The sequence below is a fragment of the Notamacropus eugenii genome, chromosome 1 (genome assembly GCF_028372415.1).
Source record: "Notamacropus eugenii isolate mMacEug1 chromosome 1, mMacEug1.pri_v2, whole genome shotgun sequence".
NCBI classification, from domain to species: domain Eukaryota; kingdom Metazoa; phylum Chordata; class Mammalia; order Diprotodontia; family Macropodidae; genus Notamacropus; species Notamacropus eugenii.
Genome location: NC_092872.1, coordinates 446,335,146 through 446,360,840, shown reverse-complemented (window position 1 = coordinate 446,360,840; position 25,695 = coordinate 446,335,146). Strand labels below are relative to the sequence as shown.

General features: G+C 41.9%; 2 protein-coding genes across 4 annotated transcripts in view; one reads left to right on the top strand and one right to left on the bottom strand.

Annotated features, from left to right (window-relative positions):
- PSMB7 (proteasome 20S subunit beta 7) overlaps positions 1 to 2,080 on the top strand; it is an 89,099-nt gene extending 87,019 nt beyond the window's left edge. The window contains exon 8 of the mRNA XM_072631883.1: positions 1,867 to 2,080. Coding sequence (XP_072487984.1) covers positions 1,867 to 1,978 — 112 coding nt within the window. The 3' untranslated portion in view covers positions 1,979 to 2,080. The remainder of the gene's footprint in view (positions 1 to 1,866) is intronic.
- Positions 2,081 to 3,001: 921 nt separating this feature from the next.
- The window catches only part of NEK6 (NIMA related kinase 6), a 129,962-nt gene continuing 107,268 nt past the window's right edge, over positions 3,002 to 25,695 (bottom strand). For all 3 annotated transcript variants that reach the window (XM_072631882.1, XM_072631880.1, XM_072631881.1), the window contains exons 9-10: positions 7,999 to 8,112; positions 3,002 to 4,584 (exon numbers count right to left, since the gene is read on the bottom strand). In XM_072631882.1, coding sequence (XP_072487983.1) covers positions 4,474 to 4,584; positions 7,999 to 8,112 — 225 coding nt within the window. In that variant the 3' untranslated portion in view covers positions 3,002 to 4,473. The remainder of the gene's footprint in view (positions 4,585 to 7,998; positions 8,113 to 25,695) is intronic.

Genomic DNA, 25,695 nt, shown 5'->3' with positions numbered 1-25,695 from the left:
AGGTGAAAAAAAACCAAACCACTATATGTATGTTACTGAAAATAAGGGCTTTGTAACTCAAGGGAAAAAGTCTTTTCTCCTCTCTCCTCCCCTGCCCCTATTTCCAGTTTCTAAGCCAACAGTGAACACCTCACACAGTGGTGAAGATTTTGTTCCAAAGTGGTCATATTGTCACTATTAGAAAATTGTACCAGGATATTTCCCCATTCAGGCCCCCAATAACAAGCCTGGTGGTGGGGTTACCTTGTACTCTAATGATTTGAGAATATAAATTCCTAGTATGAGTATAATAATAACAGCAAACATTTATTGCCTATTGCATGTAGAGCACTTTGTTAGGTACATGGTAGGTGCATGCGCTGATCATCAAGATTCAGAGCTGTTAAGGCCTTTAGAGAAAAATCAGATCTAGCTTCCTCATTTTTCCTCTCTGAAAAGAGAATTATAGTTACTAGACATATTTCTGTAATGTTTTAAAGTTTTACCTAGCACAAGTATCATTACCACCTCCATTTTGTAAATGAGGAAACCTAAGGTTCATAGAAACTTGACTTGCTCAAATTCTCACTAGTGTAAGAATTTTAACCCGATCCCCTGACTCTTAAGCCCTAATAAGTTTTTCAATACACCATGCTGCAGAGGAAAACAAGAATCTATTGTGATTTCATCTGTGCAGGTACTCTGAGCACCAGTGCAGAGGATAGTCAAGGCCCCTAAATTTGGAATCAGGACCAGAGTTCAAATCCTGCCTAATACAAACTCTGTGACTAGGTATAGATCATCTAGCCCCACTTTTCCACTTGTCAAATGAGTGATTGTACAGATGACTTAAATTATCGTTTTCACATTGACTAAATCTCCTTCATATACATATATGCCCCCCAAATAATTGTAGGTAACGGGATTCTAGAGTATCCCCAGGTTTTGTACCAACCAGCTTTTGGACAAAAGGGCAGCCTATAAGACCAAAATGATTTAGTTGTAGTGCTTGCTTACAATTTAGAAAAAGCTTCTTTTGCAGTTTGCATTCTTTCTTTGGTCCCTGCAGACACCTGGAGATGATTAAAGAGAGTGCTCTTTTCTCTGCCTCCTTCCAAGACAAATCTTCTCTTAGAAGGAGGGTAGATATTGGAGGTGCGCATGTCCTGTTTCAGCCAACAGCTTTATGTGAGCCCAAATGAGGCTTGATATTTATGGAAATGAACCTCCCAATTGGGGACAGATGGGAGGAGCAGTTGGGCTTGCATTGGCATTTGACAGTGTCTTTAATTCCCAGCCCCAGTGTGAGGATTAACTGTACAAATATGTACCTTACAGTCTGCACAGGGCTCCTCAGATGCCTTGTTTCCCAAGTCAGAATAGTTAGGTCCAATGTCTCCAGCAGTGCAGAACTCACACAAAGCAGCCCATCCCATGCTTTGCCAGTGATTATATTGACCTGAAATCTGTGTCCCTATAACTTTTCACCTATTGATTCCAGCTACCTCTCCTTCGCCTTCCGCCTTCCCCCTCCCCCCCAAAAGTGCCATGTGTGAGTTTATGCCTTGCCAACCTAAAGAGTATATCAGCATTTTCAGTTTCTTGCATGAAGAAGATAAGGCTACAAGGTAGAAAGATCATTGTGGGCTGGGAGTTCAATATGGGTTTGAGTCCCAGACCTGTTACTTAACTAGTTTACTATATCTTATCTTGGAAAAAAATCCCTGCATCTCTCTGGCCCAATTTCCAGTTCTGTTCTAAGGACTCTTCTAGCTCTAACATTCTCTTTTCTAATATTCTATTTCATATGTCCTTTTCAGCTCTTGTATTTGAAAACCGAGTTCAATGAAGCCTCACCTTTACCCGTTTCTCTTTTGTCCTCCATAGGTTTGGCAGGTACAAGTGTGAAAAAGGGACAACTGCTATTCTTACTGAGAAAGTCACTAACCTGGAAATTGAAGTGCTGGATGAAACAGTACAGACAATGGACACTTCCTAAAGGGCTTGCTCATCAACTCTATTGAGCAGAATATTTGGGGTTGCCGCTAGGTCACCTGATGTAAGACAGATGCATCACTAATAAACAAATGATAATTATGTAGCTAAGGCAGAGGTCATTTTATGGTGGGGTTTTTAAAATTATCTCAGTTGCCGTCCAGGATGTTGAATATTCTCAAAGCAGCTTACATTTCTATAGTTCTTTAATGTTTACAGGTTTTCCCTGTTAGGGAGGTAGTATCCTCATTTTATAGATGAGGCAGCTGAGGCTGATAGTTCTCAAAGTCCTGTAATACCTATTAAAGTGTCTGAGTGACAATCAATTCAAAGTCATAGTGCAGCTATATGGCTAAAATTATAAAATAAGGGTGTAGGGCTTTTAAATATTTTTTCTTTGAGAGGGAAGCAGAGGGAGGCAATAGGGGTTAAGTGACTTGTGTAGGGTCACATGGCTAGTAAGTGCCTGAGGCCACATTTGAGCTCAGGTTTTCCTGACTCCAGGTCCTATGCTCTATCCACTGTACCACCTAGCTGGTCCTTAAATACTTTTTCACAATTAGTTCCTGTGTTATTTTATAGCAGGTATGTATTGGTCCCTTTCTCTTTTGATAGATAGCTAAGCTAGGTGAACACAAACCCCTGTGGTTAAGCCATTTCCCTGGTTTTCATCAGTAGTATTTAAAAAACATCCACTTGAGGCTGACCTTGGCTCAGAATATGCTTACTATTGTCATTCTTAAAGGTAACCAAATAGACCTTTGCAATTGCCCAAGTTTGAGATAATGCTTTGAACTTATTTAGGCTCTACCATTTATCTTGCCTCGTGCCCCACAAATGCATTTCTGGCCTTCCTAATCTGTAAAATAGAAGAGTTGGACTAGATCCTCCATGCCCTTCAGGTTCCAGTATTCTATATCTTCTGCTCTCCAAGTCTCTGAGACACAATTTCTTCTTTTGTCAGACATTGAAGGAAATTAGATTAAATGACATTATAGAGGTCATTCTATTCAAACACACACAAGTGTAACCCTTCTTACCCCAGTTTTATTTCAGTATTGGAGAACACATATTAAGAACAAAGCAGACACTGCATTTGAAGAAAATCTCAAAACCCTATGCTGTGGCCACAGAAATAATTTCACACGTTGGGGGGTGGGTGTGAGGCAGTATACCAAACAGCACAAAGTCCTGCTCGAGTGCCTCCCCATAGCTCTATTTCAGACAAACAGGAATCCCACCAACCAGGGAGTCCTTTTCATTCTGACCCACTGGAGCATCACCAACTCCCAGGAATGACAGTTTTGTCTGTATAAAAACACATTCCATCCACATCCTTCAAAAGGTTAAGTTTACCATGAGTTCACATTTATAAGTTCATTTTCACAGTTAATTAGACCTGGACTAATCCTGTTGGGGAAAACAAGATAAGCAGAACATTTCTGTACATAACTGAGTTGGACGCTTCTCTTGAATGGTGCTATCCATAGTCTTAGTTGACATTTGTATATGAGTAAAAACAGCACAAATGTTTGAACTTGTTAAGGCTGACAATGGTGAAACAAAAAATATCAAGAGGAAACCTTGGTTACATTCAAGCAGATGACTTTTGGAGAGAAAAATAAATGACCTCTAATGAAAATTTGCTTCTTGAGTTCCTGGTAAAGAGGAAGAGCCCAGGGCTGGGAGCCAGGAGATGAGGATTTTAATCCCGGCTTTACCAACTAATTTGCAGTGTGACCTTGAGCCTCTTCCCCTATACAGGCCTCAGTTTCCTTCTCTGTAACATGAATCGTTGGATTAGACAATCCTTTAGGTCCCTTCCAGCTCTAACGCTATAATTCTAACTCTTTCCTACTTCTTATTTAGTGAGTTATAAACAGATAAAATATTAGTAAAATCTCCACTTTTCCATTAAAATTTAAAACCACCAAACCAAAACCAATAGTACTACTCCCCACGTTTTCACTTTGCAACAGAGAACACCAAACACAGAGTTTGATCATTTCAAAAGGATATGAAGGACTTAATTAAATGTACTATTAACCATTTGCAAAAGAGGGTTATTAGCAGTTATACAAATTACCAGGCCATGACAAATCTTACATTTGTATAAACACTGATGAAAAAATTCAATGAAGGAATTCTTTTTTGGCATTTCACATTACAACTGAGATACAAAGAGTGCTTCACTGGAAATTTCCCTGAGACACCCTTGTTAACAGAACTAGCCTATATTATGCACAACTGTTAAAAGAAAGGACTCTCTGAAGAGGAATGGTAACTGTCCTGAGCTTCCCCCCCTTCCCCCCACACCCCTACCCTCCCTCAAGGTTGCACTGCCTCTTCACTTTAAAGCCAGGATCAAAAACCTGCAGAACTATCTGGGCCTCTTTTCTCAGTTGTTCCACTCATGGGCCACCAGTCAGCTTCTTTGGAGAAAGAAAATTCAAGTAAGATTAAGTGATGATGGCTTTGTTGTGTGCATCTCTTCTGGATTCAAGTGCTGGCATTCCAGATGTGCATCTGTTTGGCTAGCTGGTGTACATAGCCAATGTCAGGTCTCTGGTCAGGGTCTGGATATATGCACATACTGACCAGTTCCCGCAACTAAAAGAGAAGAGAGAAAACTGCATCCATTACCATGGAAGGAAGTTTCCTTTGAAGTAATTAGAATGGAGACTGGCATTCCAAAAGTCTGAGCCAAGACCTTCACTGTATTCCTATTTACTCAGCTGCTGAACAAGGGAAGCTTCACTGGGTTGAGATCTAGCTACAATTAAATTCAGACAATTTGAGGTTTGAGATAGAGGGAAAGAACTCATAAAAGCTGGTGTTATATATACCCCCAAGATAAAGGGAGGTAAGTGAAGCTATTAAGCCCATTTCCATATAGAAGAAAAGACTACACATTCTGGCATAGTATATATTTCCATATTTTATATTTTTAATTTCAAAAGGTTCATGACTTTCTCACAGTGTGGAACACTGTCCATCTTTGCCAATCACCACTAAAAAAAAAAACCAAAACCCATCACTGGTTAGGTTCATAACCAGAAGAAGGTTTCTCATCTGCTTTTAGTTAGAATGGAGTCCAGACAGCATGCATAGTCCATTGCTGGGCCCCTAATGATTCAAAGACTTTCCATCTTAGTTAGCAGAACCATTGAGAACCCAGGGTCACCTGCACACAAGGATGAGGTTTCAGCAAAGAACTTCAGGAGAAAGTAGTATTTTAGAGGGGAGAGCATTGACATTTTCTCACAGACCCTCTCTTCACATTGCAATGAAGCACTGGGCTTTAATACTAGATAAGGTACACCACAGAACCTAGAGTGTGGATGTAAAATGGCAATCAGGAAGATGCTAAGACCAGAGGACACAACTCAAGGATAGGGCTTATTGATCATCATAAATGTATTAAAATGCAAAAGGGTTACAGTCAGACTGCCCACCTCCCAGCCCCCTTTATTGTGCACATGAAAGACGGGAGCTTTTAATTACACAGACTAAAAGCTGCTCATACCTCCAAGGCTGGGGGAGGAACAGCCTTGAGCCTCTGATCTTCTCACATTCTTCTGATAGCCACAGTACCAATTATTTTAATGGTAATTAAAATAATGACCTTATAAAGCACACATCTTATATTGCATCACTGAGCTCACTATAGTTTTCTCATTTAAATATCTAACCACTGCCCAGTGAACGCAGTTTTTGGGCCGCCAAAAGGGCTATACACAAAGTGAATGCATCGATTGTCCTGTGGGCTCAGCATTTCACAAGCTGCATCCCATGAATGTACTCAGTTACTGAACCAGGTTCAGGATAGCAACAATACAGGAAGATGGAGGTGCAAATAGAGCCTTGCATGGTATATGTTTTGTGCTATCTAGTCCAACTCATGCCTAAAAGGGGACTTCCACTGTCATATGCCTGTCAGGTGATCATCCAGCCTCTACTTAGAGACCTCTGGGAAGGAGGAACCTATAACTGGCAGCTCAGCTCACTTTTTGAGAATTCCAGCAGTTGGGAAGGTTTTTTTTCCCTCCTAACATCTAGTCCAAATTGTTAGCTTCTTTGTAACTTCCACCCATTGTTCCTAATTCTGTCTTCTGAGGCCAAACAGAATCATTTACCACTGACTGTGGCATCTTTAGAGGTTTCAGATACATGGCATAACTATAAAGGATCATTTTGGAAGCTTAGCTAGCTACATGTAAAGACTGACAGGAAAACATTTTTAAACGGATTAACTTAACTGCCAATAATAGCTTTCGGCTTCCTTTCTCTGCCCCATTCTCCTCATCTGTAAATTAAGAGGGCTAAACTAGAGAACGGGATTTGCATCTCCCCATCATACTCCTGAGTAAGGCCCAAACTGGCTTAGAATAAAACAGATACCATATTGTAAAACGAAGTCGATATGCGGCCTTCAGGGATCCTTATGTAAGTTTATTGGTCCCCATTTCTATATGAGTTTGATGCTACCTGACTATAGGTGAACATCCTGTGTTCTAACATACAATTTCAGTTATGACATTCTCAACAGTCTTAGATTTCAGCTCTAAAATTTTCTGAACCTATTAGTGTAAATTTAATTGTGGAATCAGCACTATCTACTTTGGGGGTTGGCAAACTTGAAAAACCAAGAAAAACTCATCAAGTTAGAGTTTATCAATATACTCCAATGCCTTTCCTTTATGTGTACACATGGCGTTAGGTAAGTTTGTATTTCTGGTTCCTAAGGAACCAAGAAACTCGAGTTGGTCACATTTTGTCTGACTTCACTTCTGTGAAACAACAGGTAAAAATATTTCCTGCAGATAAGAACCTTATCACAGGTGGCCACAGCAAGATTTCCCAACTAAAATGGTGATAACAGTATTTAGCTATCACTCATTTTTAATTTGGGGAACTAAAACTTCTAATACCTGGGGGGTGTTAGTGAGGTGAGAAGAGAGAAAAATTATTTCATAATGCATCCTTGGGTCCCAGGTTTGATGGACTTGCTATCACAGAGCACACGTACATCTCTAGCAAAGATAATTCCCTCCTTGGGAAAGGAATTTGCTGCTGCTGCTGCCTTCAAAGCATTCTAGGTTGCTAGTAGATGTAGATCTCAGTCACAGCAGCCGTATAGACCTTCCTTTACCTGGCTGTTCTTCATCACTCTCAGTATAACTAATGCCTTGGGAAGGGCCAAGCTCCTCAGAAACAGGGCTATTCATCTACTTTTGATGAAAAAACCATGAAGCTAAGGACAAAAAGGGATAATATTCTATTTATTCAATTTATAAAAAGGGGGAAAAAAGGAATCTGGTTGCTAGGAATAGCAAACAGCAGGATGAGAGAGTAAGAGGTCTCTTGCCTTCTCCAGCGTTCTGTTAATAGCGTATAACGCCATCTGGAGTCCTTCTCTGGGACCCAGTCTTGGAAACCATTCTGCTCACCCTGGACTACATCAGTGCACTACACATACTCTTTAGCATAGCCAGAGGGAGGCACGCAGACAGTAATTGTGCAGACAGGAAACACATCTGTCAGCTTACACTAATTCTGGCTGCCAGCAGGTACATCCTCAAGTGTTTGCTATGTTACCAAGTGTGACCAACCATACATGGACCTTTCTAGCAAAGTCCACACATAAAAAGGGAGACAGGGACAGTGTGTAAAGAGAAAAGACTGGAATTGAAGTAAAAAAGACCAAGGTTGGAGTCCCAGCTCTTCCAGGCATTTATGTGCCATGTGACCTTGAACAAGTCACCTTGAGCCTAAATTCCTTACCTAAAATGACCAAGTTAGGATTCCTTCTACTTATGTAATTCTGCGTAAAAGAGTGTGTGTAAAATTAATTGGGGTTTAAAAGGTCAAGGGGTGGACAAGATTAATTGCCTTTTGTATCTGAAGGTGGTGGCAGTACCATTGCCAGTTTTGGCCATCAAGACGCTAGCTGGCATGGTCCCTAAAATTTTGACTGAAAGAAAGATGAATTGGTGACTCCAGGTAGTCCCAGTTTTAACTTACCTTCTCAGAGTAATGTTCTCCTGGAAGAGGAGGGTAGTCACATTGCTCTATCTTCTGACAAAGAGAAAAAAGATTCATTTTATCTCCATAGAAGGGACTTTGAAGAGCCGCCATCTGTAGGAAGGAAACACAAAATGAATTTTCAGTCTAGCAGTTGCACAAAGCTGCTTCTTGATTCTGACAAATGACTGATATTTGGCCACCAACTGGGACCCCTATCAAGAGACCACTGTCCCACCCCCCTTCCTGGGCAAGTCACATAAACTCTTGAGTTTCATGTTTCCTCATCTGTAGAATGGGGATGAAAATGTGTTTTACCATCTGCCTTCTAGCTTTGAGTAAAGTGCTTATAAACCTTAAAGCGTTAAAGACATTTGTGTTCAATACTCTAAAGATCTATTAATTTCACTGATAAAAGTAATGCTTTCCACCAACACGTACTGGAAGCCCTTTATGCCTTAAAGGAGATTTGGGGTGGTTTTTTTTCCTTTCAGTTGCTGGGCCAAAACACATTTATTATCTTGTGGCCAACCAGTGACAATCTCCTCTATACTTAGCTAAGCTGGTTCCCAGACAACAGTCATGGCTCTGTTGTCTGGCACAAGGTCAAAACCTTTCAAGCATGAGAGGGCCTGCCAGAGCTCCTGCTCCACTAGTAGGATGTGCAAGAATCCTGGGTCACCCTCATGTCAGGAGGAGGCACCACATCAGTGGAGGGTTATCAGTGACTGCTATTTCTCTTCATCTGTCATCTTCCCTCCCCATCAGGTCACCTGATAAGGAAAATGGTTCCTATTTGGTTTTTTTTTTTTTTTGTTTTCACAAAAAAATAGAAGAAAGGGGAAAAAATTTCCCAATTAGACTTTATTAGAAACCACCCATTCTGTTCTGTGGAATCCCACTGAGACATCAGACTTCCTTAAATCATCGTGGGGAAGGGGAGTAGGGGGATGAATGGGAGGGAATGATATTTCTTCAGCAAGATCCAAATACCTGGATTTATAAAGTAGACCTAGGAAAAGGAAAACGTGTGTCCATCCATCACAGAAATTATCACAGTGGGAGACCCGTGGTCTGTGATCACACGAGGCCAGAGAAAGGGTCATTTGCTCCCTGGCTAGAAGAATTAGCACCACTTACTTGGGAGAAGCTAAGATTGTCCCCTGCCTCTCTGAGAAGAGGCTCTTTAAGAGAGCGCAACAATGGAGAAGGGCTGAGACACAAGTGGATAATCCAAATTACACAGGGGCCTGGTTCCACAAAAGTGGAAAGTCTGATAGCAGCAGCAATTCACAGCAATACTGCTCTCAGCTTTCAAAGTACTTCCATTACAACTATCCTCTGAGGGAAAAGTGCAATTATTATTACCATTTGATGGATGGGTAAACTGAGGCTCAGAGAAGGACAGGAATGGCTGCGCTGAAACTTGAACCTAAGTTCTCAAATCTTTCCAAGAGTAGCACAAGTCAATTCGCCTTCCTTAGGCAGAAGGCTGCCACTTTTGGTCTCAGTTTCCTCATCTGTAAAACAGGTAGCACTACTCATGCTACCTACTCATACTGTTGTTGTGAGGGAAAACACTTGGCAAACTGCAAAGTGATAAAAAAAAAAATAGCCCATTTCTATAATAGCCTCAATTTATTTGTTTGCAAAATGTGGTCAGATCAGATTTTTTTTTCCAATTTTTATTTGTTTTTACATTGCCTACATTTCCACATATATACACGTGTCTATAGGATATATATTCACAAATGTGCATATATTTATGTATATTCACATATGCATGTGTGTGTGTGTTTGTATTCCCCCTTCCTCTTCCTCTCAGAGAAATATCCCTTTATAGCTAAGAGGAAGAAAAAAATAATGCAGCAAAAGTAAGCAACACATCAAGGAAGTCTCCCTTGGTAGACCGTGTTCCACACCCAGAGTTCTCCCCTTCTCACACTCACACACTCCTTTCTTTTCTTTGTCCAGTGTCAGTGTTTTTGGCAGTGCTCTCACTGTTGTATTGCTGCGGTCATACAGACTCTTTTCCTTACTCAGCTTCCTTCACTTTGGATCCTGGTTCCTGGGTCTTCCTATGTTTCTCTCTGGTGCTCATTCTCATCATTTCTTGGAGCACAGCAACGTTTCATTACATTCACGTACTGCTCCCACAGTTTGTTCGGCCACTTTTGTTCCTAGTTCATTGCTACCACAAAAGGGCTACTAAAAATATTTTGGTTCGTATGAGGCCTTTTTTTTTTTTTTTTTTTAAATCATTGACCTCCTTGGGACAGGTGCCCAACCTACCACTGGCCCATTTGGATAACTTACAAGTTCTGTTCTAGCTCTGACAACTATATTTTAAGGTTCCTTCTACCTCTAAAATTATATGAAAATGTAATGTTTGGAGTCTTGTTTTGTGCTAGGCCTCCCTCCCTCACCCCCAAACTCTGTTCAGGATAAGCCAAGCCGGGCCAGGCCCTCCAGGATTTTGCTATGACGTCAGAAAGCAACCAGAGCCTGGCACCTTTACAACTGCTGCCCAGGAACCATCCCTACCCCAGCCAACCATTTACATACGAAGGAACGAACAGCACTAATCAGGTTTGTCTTCAAAGAGAGAGCAGGGAGCTATGGAGAGGCTCCGCAAAGCGAGTGGCATGCTGGCCCAGCATGCGGCCTGGGCTGTGCCCCATCTGCTTATTAATCTGTAATGGGATTCAAGTGTTTCTTGTCACTCTCGCTCACTGTTACCTCCAACGCCAAACAATGGGGCAATGCCTCATCCTAATGAAGCACTGTTGGCTAATTGTGCCTGATACCTCCTCCGTTTGGAGGAGTGTTTTCAAACCATTTTTTTGCAAGCTGCATCAAATCACCCAGCTCTTCACATTAGCCTCGGCTGAGGGGGATAGGCTACACTCTGGTTTTAATAAGGGAACCATTTGATAATTGTTAAGCCTTTGCTCATTATCATGCACCAGGGAGACTGTCCAAAGAACACTGTCTTGTTGCAGAAACACACAGCAAGCTTCCAGCAGAGCGGTGATTTTTTGTCTGTGGAATTTTTTTTTTTGTTTCAACAGTTATCAACCCCTTTACTTGTGTCCCCTTGCACAATACAGGGTCTGAGATAAGCTGCCCCAGGAACTGTTGAAAGATACAAGGGTTTGAAGGTGGCAGACTACCCACACAGACTACGTCCCTACTGAGGAAGTACCATGAGTTCTAGTCACTACCCGATGGCCACACTGGACCACCAACTACTCCCAGTTGTGCCCTGGGCCTTGCTACCTGCAGGTCTTTGCTCACATCATCTCTCGCCTTCCTAGAAATGCCCCCTTTTCCTCCAGCTCCCTTCCTTCAAACAGCTATGATGGCCCCTTGTTCCTCCTAAATAGGAGAGACCACTCCTTACTCAGAGCTCTTGGGATGCTATGTAACCTTTCTCATGTACTTAAATACTTTTATCATTTCTATCAGAGCTCCCTGTATAAATGTTCTCTTCTCTAGTCATCAGTGGGAGACACTCCTTGAGGGCAGGAACTGGGCTGATTTGCACCCTTATACATGGTGCCCAGCACATATTAGGTGCTTAATAAATACCTATTGGACTTTTTGTTGTTGCTGAAGTCATAGGTGGTGCAGTGGATGGAGCACCAGTGCAGGAGTCAGGAGGACCTGAGTTCAGATCTCATCTCAAACACTTGACACTCACTAGCTGTGTGACCTTGGGCAAGTCACTTAACCCCAACTGCCTCATCTGGGTCATCTCCAGTCATCCTGATGAACATCTGGTCACTGGATTCAGATGGCTCTGGAGGAGAAGTGAGGCTGGTGACCTGCACAGCCCTCCCTCACTCAAAACAAAGTCAAGTGCAAGTCAGATCATCATATCTCTGATGGCATGGTCTTTGGCAACGAAGGACATTTGTGCTGTGCAGGGACAGGGAGCAGACACAATAGAAAGGCTTCTGGCATTCTGCAAAGTGGCAACACTTGGGGGATACAATTCAAATAATCAAAATGGTAACCAAAGGTGCACGGGTTAATTGGACAGTTACAAAAGTACATCTGTTGCCCTGGCAGAGAGCAGCTGGGAGACCAGAGGAGTCAATCTAAGTCATCTGAATATGTCACTGAGCTAGAAAAAAGGGTTAAGCTGAATTCTTATGTGCTAGTTACTCCTGTTCAGAGGAGGATGCAGTGGTAAAAACAGGAACACACAAGACCTTAGGAGTCCCTTCACTGTGCACGGTTGTGACCTGGCAAGAGGAAATCCTCGGTGGGGATGGAGTAGACAGAACGCTGACTTTGGAATACAGAGAGGCCCAGATCTGAGTCTTGGCTTCACCGCTTAGCTAGCTGTGCAAAACCGGACAGATTAACCTCTTGGAGCCTCAGTTTCTCATCTGTAACATGAGGATGAAAGCACTACGTCTCCCACAGAATTGCTATGAAGAAAGTGCTTTGCAATGCCTGAAAGCATTATTTTTAAAAATTACAGTTTGCATTTTGTTTTGTTCTCATGGTTTCTCCCATTCATTTTAATTCTTCTGTGCAACATGACTACGGTGAAAATGTATTTAATAAGAATGTATGTGTAGAACCTATATAAGATTGTATGCCATCTTGAGAAGATGGGGGAAAGTGGAGAAAGGAGGAGGAAAAATCTAAGATACATGGAAGTGACTGTAGGATACTGAAAACAAATTAATTAATTAAAATAAATAAAAGTAAAAAAAAAATTATAGTTTGCAAAGGCCTTTCCTCACCACAGCCCTGTGTGGCAAGTAGCATGAAGGGTACTATTCCCATTTTACAGATAAGGAAATTGAGGCTCTGAGTGGAGGGAGAATCTGACATCATTTTTATCTAATTATGTTTAGGCTGTGGTACACACACATGCTCTCTGTCATACTGCCTGTTTCCTTCCTCTTGAACCCCCAAACCTAACCTGAATGTCTTCTTCCCAAGAAGCTTTATTTGGGCCATTATCTCCACGTCTCTTCCTGATAAGAGCCAAGGCCTAGCACTCAGTCTCTGAATGTGTGGAACCCCATGAAGGAGTCAGCACGAGGTCATCGTGCACATCAAGGCAAACCAAACGGCAGCACTGAGCTCATGCTATACTGAAACTATACAAAAAGAGCACTGGAACCGGAATTAGATGTGAGTTTAAGTCCAATTGTGACATACTTAACTGGGGGGGCGGGCAGAGCAAGTCCCTTTTTCTGAGCCTCAGTTTGCTCATCTGCAGCAGGAGGACCACAGGGTTCCATGCTAGAAAGGCCCTTCAGAAAGGATTTACTCCAGCTCCCTCATTTTACAGATGAGAAAACTGAGGCTGAGAGAAGTGGAGGTTCCAAGGACACACAGGCAGTAAGTATCAAGACCAGGATTTAAATGCTGGTGTTCCCCTTGTATTGATGATGATAACAATATTAAATGTCCAATATTTATAAAGAGCTTACTCTGTGCCACACACTGTGCTAAGTGCTTTACAAATATTTCATTTGATTTTCACAATATCCTGGGGAGTAGGTGCTATTATTGTCCCCATTTTAAAAATGAGGAAACTGAGGCAAACAGGATTTAGTGACTTGCCCAGGGCAGGTCTCCCTGACTCCCAGCCCAGGCTCTGTTCACTGAGCTACCTCACTGCCTTCTAAATCAACTGCTTTCCTCATCACACCACGCTGGATAGTAACGCCTGCACAATCCTTACCTCAAAGCATTATGGTGAGAAAAGAGCTTTGTAAAACCCAAAGCAGGGGTTCTCAACCTTTTTCAGTCCCCTATGTCCCTAGGCTTTTCGTAAACCTTCGTATTCCCTATCAAGTATGAAAAATGCATTCTAAAATTTATCATGCACATACAAATAAGAACCAAAACAGATGAATTATTTTCAACAATGTAGTTATTTACTATTCCCCCCATCCCTTTGACAAAATTCTTAAGCCCCCACAGAGGCACAAGTGCCCCAGTTGCTATTCACTGAACCGATTCGCCTTGCACATAGTAGGTGCCTCATGAATGGCTCATTAAACTGAAACCAAAAATCTCAGCCTACACAAGTTTACAAAGCCCCTTCCTCATGGTAGTCTGGGGGTTCGAAAGCTTCCCCAATTCCACAAGCATTCCTAAGAAGGTTTTTAAGACAATGCTGAGCTACTAAGATATACAGGGCTGGCAAACCCAGAGTTATTGGATATTTTTCCCTGTTTCCCTTGTTTGGTCTTAATCATGGGCACAGACTCAGTGGCTGCTGTGCGGAGTTCGAGCACTAATTCTGGAGGGCACCGCTGGATGTGCGCCGCAAGCAGACCCCTCACTGGGATGCCAGCGCTAAAGTCCCGGATCCAACAGCACTGATCTCGGAGATGAGCTTCCGTGTAAATAAATAAATTCTGAGGAGCCCTGGCTGCCCGCTGGGAGCCTCCACAGGGGGCCAAGCATAATGAAAATAAAGCACGAGTTCTTCCAGTAACCGCCAGGCTCCTCAGTTTAGCCCAGAGCCTCTGGAGCTGAGAAAGCTGCCCACGGATTCCAAGCAAGGTTGGTGTGGGCAGGACTTACTCAATCAGGACCCAAGGGTCCTCTGGGGCTTTGGCTCAGGCTGTTCATCCTCAAATTAGGGACAAAGGTCTGAGGCTGCCTCTTCCTCTCCTCCTCCACTCCCTCTCCCTTCCTGCCCCATTCCTCACTCACTTCTCCCCTTAAAAAAGTTATTGCCTTCTTATCTTCCAAGCCAGCCAAAGACACATTTCCTATCCTTTCGCCTCATGCCCCAAGACTCCTTCCTCACCATCAGGGTCAACTCCTACAATACATGGGCCAAGATTCCAGGCTCCTTGTCTGTACTGGGCAAATTCCTTGCCTTCTCTTTAAAATGAGGGGGCTGATCTAGAGGATCTCTAAAGTCCATGAACATTTTATGTTTTAACATTCTAGACTATGAAAAGGCCCCTCTCATCTCTGCCACTCCACAGCCAATGTTATATCATTTCTTCTAGACTCACACTTACAGGTCTAACATTCCTCATCTGTCTTCTAGTCATGTGGTTTTAAGTCCTCCCCCCACCCCCCAGTTGTTTTTCAGTCATTTTTTCCCGTCATATCCGACTCTTCGTGGCCCCATTTCAGGTTTTCTTGGCAAAGATACTAGAGTAGTTTGCCATTTCCTTCTCCAATTCATTTTGCAGATGAGGAAACTGAGGCAAAAAGTAACTTGCCCAGGGTCACACAACTAGTAAGTGTCAGGTCAGATTTGAACTCATGATAGTAAATCTTCCTGACTCCAGGCCCAGCACTTTATCCACTATACCACCCAGCTGTCCTTAATTTCCCACCCTCCCTCCCAAAACACACACACACACACACACACACACACACACACACACACACACACACACACACACATACTCTCTCTCTCTCTCTCTCTCTCTCTCTCTCTCTCTCTCCTTCCCCTGCTCCCAATTCTTGAAATGTGTGATTTTATGAGAGGCAGAAAATGAGTAGGAGAGTCTGATAGGCAGGGACAGAGAGCTGATAGGGGACTCAGAGGGAGAGGGACAGAGATCAGGCAAAGGAAGGGTCGAAAAGGTACTGCAGTGTCTCAGCACCTATGAGGGCTCTCATATTTGGATCTGCTTCTTTGGCTGTCAGTCTTCTCCTTAAAATAAGGATCAGCATGATTCTCTCTTAGGGATCCAAGGCTCCACAGAGCACAGCATGTGCCCTGAGAACACCAGCACAACATCATGCTACTAAAATGTCATTGTTTTAAATGCTCTGCATTACCTTAGGAATCAGTGAAGCAAAAACTTCCTCCCCAAAGCCCTCATTTATAGAGGGCTCAAAATTTTCTAACCATTTCTTCCATTTTCCACCAGCTTTTCTGCTTGGTTTTGAGGCCAAAAAGCATCAGGCCCCTGTACTGAGCACCCTCTGAAGCTCTTTCTCCCAACCCTGTCCCTTCCTCTCAGCTTCCTTTTAGGCACTGTCTTCTCCCATAGGACTGTAAGCTCCTTGAGAGCAGGAATGATTTTTCTTTTTACTTGTATCCCTGCTCAGCAAAATGCCTGGCACATAGTAGGCACTTCATGTCAACTGTCACAGAATGCCAGAACTGAAAGTTACCCTGGAGGGAATCTGATACAACAAATAAATAGTAACAGCAATAGCTGACATTTACCGAGAGCTTCCTCTGTGCTAAGTGCTTTACAGATATTGTCTCTTCTGACCTTCTCAGTGACTCGCCATTTTACAGCTGAGGAAACTGAGGCAAAGAAAAGTCAAGTGACTTGCCAAGGGATATAAAGCAAATGTCTGAGGCCAGATGTCACAATACAGGACATAGAACATATAATATCAAAACTAGAAAGACCTGAAAACACAGAATGTTATCAAATTGCTTACCGTCTTAGGGAGTGGAGAAAGAGAAATTGGAACTCAAAATTTTATTTTAAAAAAAAATGAATGTTAAAAATTGTCTTTACATGTAATTGGAAAAATACTATTTAAAAATATACAGTGCTAAAGGGAAAAGAAATAAGATATGATTATAAAGTTACTGAGACAAAGAGAAAATTTCTCCTTTTATTTTTAACAAGATTCCTAAACTCATAGATGAGTAGAATGAGTAGATATAATTTATATAGATTTCAGCAAGTCTTTTGGTAAAGTATCTCACAGTGCCCCTGTGGAGAACATGGAGAGATATGGATTGGATCATAAAATCAGATAAGATTCAGAAGTGGATGGATGTCTAGACTCAGAGCGGTTATTAAAGGTTCCATGTCAACATGGCAGAGGTCTCCAGTGGAGTGCCCCAGGGATCTGTGCTTGGACCTATGCTGTTTAAGATTTTTATCAAATAACTTGGATAAAAACATAGATGGTATGTATGCTCACCAGACCTGCAAATGAAGCAGAGCTGGAAGGAACAGCTAATAGCTAGCACAATTCAGTATCCAAAAAGGATCTTGACAGGCTAGAGCACTGGGCTGATCTTAAGAAGATGAAATTCAACAGGGGTGAGTGTTTAGTCTTTACAATCAGGTACAAAAGAGAGGATTATGATTAGAGTTGTTTTGAAAAAAATACTGAGAGGTTTCACTGTACTGTAAGTTCAATATGAGTTCAGCAGTGTTAGCCAGAAAAGTTTGTGGGATATTGTGCTGCATGAAAAGGGTCATAACTTCCAGGAATAGAGAAGTGACAGTTATAGCTAACATTTATTTATGGCTAACAACTATATAGTGTTTATTATGTGCCAGATACTGTACTAATTGCTTTAAAAATATTATCTCATTTGATCCTCACAACAACACTGGGAAGTAGGTTCTATTGTTATCCCCGTTTTACAGATGGAGAAAGTGGGACAAATATAGGTTAATGACTTGCCCAGGGTCACATGGCTAGTAAGTGTCTGAGGCTGAATTTGAACTCACATTGGCCCTCTATCCACTGGGCCACCTAACTATTAGTACAACTCAATTAATCATCCAGTCAACTAGACTAAAAATCTTCCAAGACGGATTGCCACTTGTTGAGGATATTGTAGAGAGGGTTTCTCTTGAATTAGATTATTTCCAAGGCCCTTTCCACCACTGAGATTTTGACATTCTGTGCTTTGAACCTGTCCAGGCCCAACATTCTTTCTACTATGCTATACTGGTTCGGGATGTTAGAGGAGATTCGTGTAACATTGGATAGAGCCCTGTGCTTGGGAGTCAGGAAGAGCTGAGTTCAAATTCTCAGACACTTACCAGTTATGAGACCCTGGGCAAGTCAACTGACTTCTGCTTGTGTCAGTTTCCTCCACTGTAAAATGAGGATAATAACACCTCTCTATGTTACTGTGAGGATCAAATGAGATGGGATTTGTAAAGTGCTCAGCACAGTGCCTGGCACAGAGGAGGCGCTAAATAAATGCCACAGCTGTTGTTGCTCTTATTAATTTATCCATCTTTAGGGGTGGGGACCCCACTACCTTCTGCAGCAGCTTACTCTGCTCACAGTAACTGATTATTGGGAGATTTGTCTTTAAGGGGGAATGAGCCAATATCTACTTTCCTGTCATTCCACCTACTGTTCTCTTGGGCTGAGCAACACACCAGTTCAATCCTTCTTCCAGAAGACTTCTCAAATACTTAAAGGTCATAGAGGGTCACCTCCTGAGTCTTCTCTTAGCTACACATCCTCAGTTTCTTCCTATGATCACTGCACTTCAATGGTTTTAAGCCCCTTCCTCAACAAGTCTGAGATGTGAGACCCAGAAATGACCACAATGCGCCATGTTAGGGGTGGGGAGGCGCTGCCATAGAGCTTGAATGTGAGGGAAACATCCAGATTCTTCCTCATCCCAAACAAGATTTGATAGGCATGGAGGAAAGAAATGCAGAGGCAGAGGAGCTAGGCAGAACAGCAGCTACCATTTCTAGATTCTTCGAGCTTTGCCCAATGCTCTCCTTACCACCCTGTGAAGCCACCGGTACAGGGGTAACTGTGTGAGGCAGTGTCCATAATCACACAACTGGCAAGTCACAGAAGGGACCTTAGGGCACACATGATACAAACACTTCCTTCTACAGTCAAGGACATTGAAAACTGTAGAGATGTAGAGATTGCCCACAGCTAGGACCTCTGACTCCAACTTTTGCACCGTCTCTGTGGAGCTAGGATTCAAACTGAGACCCTCCTTATTCCAAGACCAGTAGCTTTCCATTCCATGAAACAATCCAATTTTCCTCATTTTATGCCATAGGCAGGTTGGATTCCCTGGACAGATCTCATTCCCAGCTGGGTCTGTGTTAAATTCTCTTCTGAAGAAGGCAAAGTGCTGTTCAGCTCTGAGCAGCTCTGGGATATTCCCAGGGCTGTTTAATCCCTCTAGTTGGATTGTATTGATCTATTTCATTGACTTCCCAGCACCAATAGTTCCCTCCCTACCTGCAAACCACAGCAGCAAGTCCTCCCTTCCTCCCATGCTCCAAACAAATAAATCAGCCCCTACTGAACTGAGGAGCTCATGACACAATACACTAACGATGGGAGATTACCTTGTTAAGCATACGGTTGGTTATCTCAGAAGAAGATTGGAAAGGAAGAACTGGCTGAGTGAAAATCCAATGCTACCTTCACTTTCAGGGTGAAACGTGATAAATGGGAGCCACATGTGCCAAGAAAGACAAAGTGCTGATTTGTGTAATCAGAGCCTGGCATTGGTGGCAACCCCATCAGTCTGATTAGCATTAAGGCCACAGAGGTCAAGCCACCTGTGCCTTGCGAGCCTCAGTGGCTGATCAGAAAGATTCAATGGCAAAAATGTTTGTGTCCTCAGACTTGAGGGGCAATAGGACAGAGTTTGGAAAGAGAAGGCTCGGGCCCAAATCTTGGCTCCGTTATTACCTGTATGGTTTTGACCAAGGCACTTCCACGTCTCAGCTTCAGTTCTCTCCTTTTATAAAACTAGAACTGAATTAGATGCCTAATGGTGCCTTCCGGCTTTAACATTCCATTCTAAATAGTGAAGCTCTTTATAACTTAGCCAATGATCCACATGCAGTTTCTCCAACATGGTCTTCCATCTCCTTTCTCTGCCTTTGCACTACTGGACTCCCACACCTGGACTGTGCTACCTGCTCACCTCTACCACTTACTTTCCCTGATTTCCTTCAAGACTCAACTTACACCTCACCTACTGCAGCAGACCTTTTCTGCACCACTCTCCACCCCACCCCCAAACCCAGAGCCTTCCCTTCCCAAGGTGTTTCATCTATCTTGTTAACAAGTGGTTTCCCCCATTAGAATGTAAGCCTCTTGAAGATAGACTGTGTTCTTTTGCCTTTCTCTGTATCTCCAGCACTTAGCAGAGTGCCTGGCAACACAGTGAGCATTTAATAAATGCTTTTGGACTTGACTTGTTCTAACTTCTAAGGGTCCTAACAGCTGTAACATTCTGTATTTATTTTGTGTTCAAAGGGTTATTCCAGCTGACGTTCTATGCTCTATGTTCTAAGGACAAATGAGAGCCAATGAGATAATATTCTGAGCACAAGTATCAAGTCATAGCCCACCAAATTCCCCGTGTGACCAAAACCAGATTAAAATGTAACTAAGAAATGTGTAACAAAATAAACAAAAATACAACATAATGTAAATTTGTGGGGTCTGAAGTCAGCATGTGGCCAATAGAGATCCGTTTCTATTTGAGTTTGACATTAATGACAGAGTACTTAATAAACTTAAAAAGACACACATACACATATACATATATATACACACACACACATACCACACGTGTGTGTGTGAGCATTGTCAGCTATAATTATCATCATGACAGCTATGCTGTACCATAGATAATGTTCTGAGCCTGGAGTCAGGAGGACTTATCTTCATGAGTTCAAATCAGGCCTCAAACATTTACTAGCTGTGTGACCCTGGGTGAGTCACCTAACCATGACTGCCTTACTTCCTCATCTGTACAATGAAGTGGAGAAGGAATGGCAGACCACGCCAGTATCTTTGCCAAGAAAACTTCAAATAGGCTCACAAAGTGTTGGACGTGACTGAAGCAACTGAATAACAATAACTGTTATTATTAACATTCCTTCCAACTTTTGGAATCCTGAAGTACATATATGTGTGTAATATATACATGTATGCCTTTATTAAGCACCTACTATGTGTCAGGTACTGTGGTAGAGACAAAAATATGGTCCCTGCCCTTGAGAAGTTCCCATTCTAGTGGCAAATGACTGTTCATGAATGAAACATACAGTGTAAGTGCAAGGTAAGCACAGAAGTAAGGCACTGTAAGTGGGGGCAGGGCACTGGGAAAGGCCTCTTGTATTGGATTTTCAATGGAGTCTTGAAAAAAGTCAAGGAGAAGAGAAAGGAGAGCATTCCAGGTGTGGGAGGTGGGTCTGAAAAGGTGTAGTCGAGATGGGAGTAAGGAACAGTAAGCAGGCCCATGCAGCCAGAGTACAGAGAGGGATAAAGCAGAACCAGAAAGGTAGGGGGGACCAGGTTGTGAAGGGCTTTAAATGCCAATCTGATCCTGCAGACAACAGGGAGCCAGTTGAGCTTGAGCAAGGGGTGACATGGTCAGAACTGGGATCCTGGAAAATCACTCTGGCAGCTTAGTAAAGGATGGATTGGGGTCAGGAAAGACTGAAAGATGGGAAACCACTCAGAAGGTTAATGCAATAGTCCAGGCATCAGGCTCTAAGGGCCTGTACAAACCATAGCGGCTATGTCAGAACAGAGAAGGGGATGTATACAAGACATGTTGCGAATGTAAAAAAAACAGAAAGATCTGACAACAAACTGGGTGTGCAGGGAGAGTGTGAGTGAGGAGTTGAGGATGACACCAAGCTTGTGAGCCTGATTGACTAGGAGAATGGTAGTGTCCTCAATAGTAATAGGAATTGGGAAGAGGAGAAGGTTTGGGAGAAAGATGACGACTTTTGTTTCAAATGCGTTGAATTTGAGATGCCTAAGGGACACCTGGTTTGAAATACCCAAAAGGCAGTTGGTAAAACAAGACTAGTGCCCAGAAGAGATTAGGGCTAGAGATATAGATCTGGGAATTATCTGTATAGAGATGATAATTTAACCTATGGGCGCTATGACCTCACCAAGTGAAACAGTTTATTTAGAGGGAAGAGGGGCCAGGACAGAGTCATGGGGGAAACTGATGGTTTAGTAGGTAAAACTTGGATGAAGCTCTAGTAAAGGAGACTCAGAAAGAGTGGTCAGGTAAGGTAAGTTTGAGGAAAATTAAATTATGTAAATTATAGGGAGAATGAGGAGGGAGTAATCTTATCATGAATATCTAGAATACAGAGAGCATCCAAGAGGAAGAGATAATTGATTTTGTTAACTGCTACATACATATAGATTGCTGATTGCAGACTGGCTATGGGGGAATAATTTTTTTGGCCATAGCAACTCATAAAACAATCAACTGAGGTGTGTTGGGGTTAAAAGCTCTGTCTGTTGTGGGAACACCCACAAGGAAGAACTTATGGTCCTCCAAAATTAAAAATGGGGCAGATATATGGTGCAGTAGATAAGAGTATCAAGCCTGTTCCCCAGCTGATAAATGATCAAAGGATATGAACAGGCAATTTTCAGAGGAAGAAATTAAAGATATCTATAATCATATGAAAAAATGCTCTAAATCACTATTGATTAGAGAGATGCAAATCAAAACAACTCTGAGGTACCATATCACACCTGTAAGATTAGCAAACATGACAGAACAAGAAAATGATAAATGCTGGAGAGGATGTGGGAGAGTTGGAACACTAATTCATTGTTGGTGGAGCTGCGAGCGCATCCAACCATTCTGGAGAGCGGTTTGGAACTATGCCCAAAGGGCTACAAAAATGTGCATACCCTTTGACCCAGCAATATTGCTACTAGGACTGTATCCCCAAGAGATCATAAAAATGGGAAAGGGTCCCACATGTACAAAAATATTTATAGCAGCTCTCTATGTAGTTGCCAAAAACTGGAAATCAAGGGGATGCCCATCAATTGGGGAATGGATGAATAAATTATGGTTTATGAATGTAATGGAATATTATTGTGCTATAAGAAATGATGAACAGGAAGACTTCAGGGAGGCCTGGAAGGACTTATATGACCTGATGCTGAGCGAAAGGAGCAGAACCAGGAGAACTTTGTGCACAGCAACGACCACAGTGTGCGAGATTTTTTTCTGGTAGACTTGGAACTTCGTAATAATGCAAGAACTTAAAAAATAAAAATCCCAATGGTTTTCTAAGGCAAAATGCCTTCCACACTCCGAGAAAGAAATATGGAATTCATTCACAGAGTGCAGCAGATCATGTCTGTGTGTGTGTGTGTGCGTATTATGTTTTGATTTGTTATATGATTTCTTCCATTTATTTTAGTTCGTCTATACAGCATGACTATAGTGAAAACATATTCAATAGGAAAGTATATGTAGAACCTATACAGAATTGCATGCTGTCTTGGAGAGGGAGAGGGGTAGTGGGGGGTAGGCATGGGGGGGGTTTAAAATCTTAATTTTATGGTAATGATTATAGAATATTAATCAATAAATAAATAAATAAATGAAAAACAAACAAACAAAAAGAGTATCAGGCCTGGAGTTGGAAGACCTAAAAACAAATCTGGCTTCAGACATTAGATATGTGACCCTGGGAAGTGACTTTAACTCTGTTTGCCTCAGTTTCCTCATCTGTAAAATGACCTGGAGAAGGAAATGACAAACCATTCCAGTATCTTTGCTAAAAAAAACCAAAAAACCCCAAATGGAGTTATGAAGAGTTGGACGTAACTGAAATGACTCAACAAAAACAACAAAAGTACAGTGATGAGCTCAGGATGAAGAACAGACATGAATTTATGGACAAACCAACATGGGAATTTATTTTATTTGATTATGCAGATTTGCTACTAGGGTTTTGTTTTGTTTTCAGTTGAGAAGGAAGATAGAGTTGTCAAAAAGTAGAAAAAGAATGGAGGTCACTGAATATATATATTTTTAAAATGAATAGAAGAGAACAAAAGAAGGCCAGAAAGAAAAAAGAGAAAAGCAGAACAGTTTTGAAAGTTACATTTTAAAATTTATTATGTACTTAAAAAGAAAAAGCAAGCTATGTAATAGAGATTTTCAGTTTTGTGTATAATTTATGGAAATGTTCGTTTTATTTAGTGTTTGTTAAGTTCAGAATAAAATCTAAAATTAAAAAAGCAATTACGGTTCTCCTGGGGTGAGACAGAATCCATCAGAATGAAATCAGGGATCCTGAATCACTGCAGAGAATCACTTAGGACCATTTAAAATCAACTGAAGTCAACATGCTTCAAATTAAGGCTATTAGAAATAGAAAAGTTAAAGCACCTGACCTAAGTGGGACAAAACAATCAGCTTATTACAAAATAGCTGTGAGAAACTCAGGTTTTAAGGACTTGATAATTACCTTTTCTCATTTTCAATTTCTAGGTCCATCTATCCCTCTCCAGAGGCTTCTCTGCCTATAAATATGCTCATCTTCATATTCTAAAACCTTCTCTTGACCCTTCTACTCCCTGATCTATTTTTTCCCTTTTATGTTGGCTTTGCTTTCTTTCCTCCTACTCACTCTTGAACCCTCTGCAACCTTGCTGTCATCCCCATCACTACTGAAACTGCCATCCACATCACTAGTGACTCCATCATCTTCTCTGACCTATAGCAATACTTAATACTGTTATCCATCCCCTCTTGTGTGGCTGCTCTCTTCTTCCCCCTCAAGTCTCTATGACCTTGCTTTGTCCTGGCTCTCCTTATGCCTGATTTCCCCTGAGCTTAGATTTGGAGTCAGGAAGACCTGAGTTCAAATCCTGTCTCAGGTGCTTACTAGCTGTGTGAACCAGAGTATCATTTAACCTTTGTTTGCCTCAGCTTCCTTAGTTATAAAAGGGATAATAATGGTACCCACTTTGTAGGCTGTTATGAGGAGCAAGTAAAATAAACTATATAAAATGTTTTGCTAACTAAAAGTGTCATATAAATGTTAGCTATGATTATGATGGTGATGTCTCATTTGCTGGATCCTCTTTCTCCTCCCTAAATGTAGATGTCCTCCAAAGCTCTATCTTTGGCCCTTTTCAAAGAATCTGAAATTTGGAAGGACTTCATCACTCCTTCTCTTTCAACTTTTACTTGATCAAGAATCTTCCACATGCATCACTAAGATCTCTGATAAGCACCATCCAGCCCTTATTGGAAGACCTCTCATACTGGGAAATTCAGCATCTCAACAGACAGTCCATTCCACTTGGGGACCCTTCTCATTGTTTGGAAGTTTTCCCCTAATTCCAATTCCAGATCTGCCTCTTTGCAACTTTATCCAGGGCAGAAGAGTAGAGATAAATCACCTTGCTGCAGGTCTCCCAGAGCTGCACCTTTACTGGTGTTCTCTCTTCTAAACTCCACACCCACATCTCAGATTTCCTCCTGGACACTGATGCCTCCAATGGGACCAACACTGGGCTCTGACGTCACTGCCCTCCCTCACAGTTGCTACCTAGCCAAATTTCGTTCAACATACTAATGATGTCACCATTCATCAGTCACTCAGGCTCAAAATGTCAGGATTATTTTTGACTCTTATTTCAAACATCTAATCGGCTTCCTATCCTACAGACTCTACCTCTGCAATATCTCCCTATGCCCAAAGACAATCTCTTCAGTTCACCGTGTCGCTTACTTCTAACTAGACTTTTGCAATAACCTCTTCATTAGTCTTCCTGACTTCAACCTTTCTCCTTCTAATCCACCCTAATAGCTGTCTGATTAATCTTCTTAAAGAACAGCTCCCATTATGGAATTATACTAGTAAAAAAAAATTCAGTGGCTCCTTATTCCTATGAAAGCAAAAGGCTCCATGTCATCTGGGCAAGTAACCTTACTCTGTGCCTTGATTTCCTTATTAATCAAATGAGAACATTCAACTCATTGAGTGACTCATGGTAGAGCTGAATCTAAAAACCTTAAACTGGCATTCAAAGCCCTCCACCCTACCTCTCCAGCCCTATTTCCAACTACTTCCCATCATGAGTCCTGCGTTCCACACAGACTAGTCTGATCACCACCTTCTGAACAACCCCATGCTCCCTTCCCTCCTTCCATTATTCTATACTCTATGGTCCTGAATTGAGATC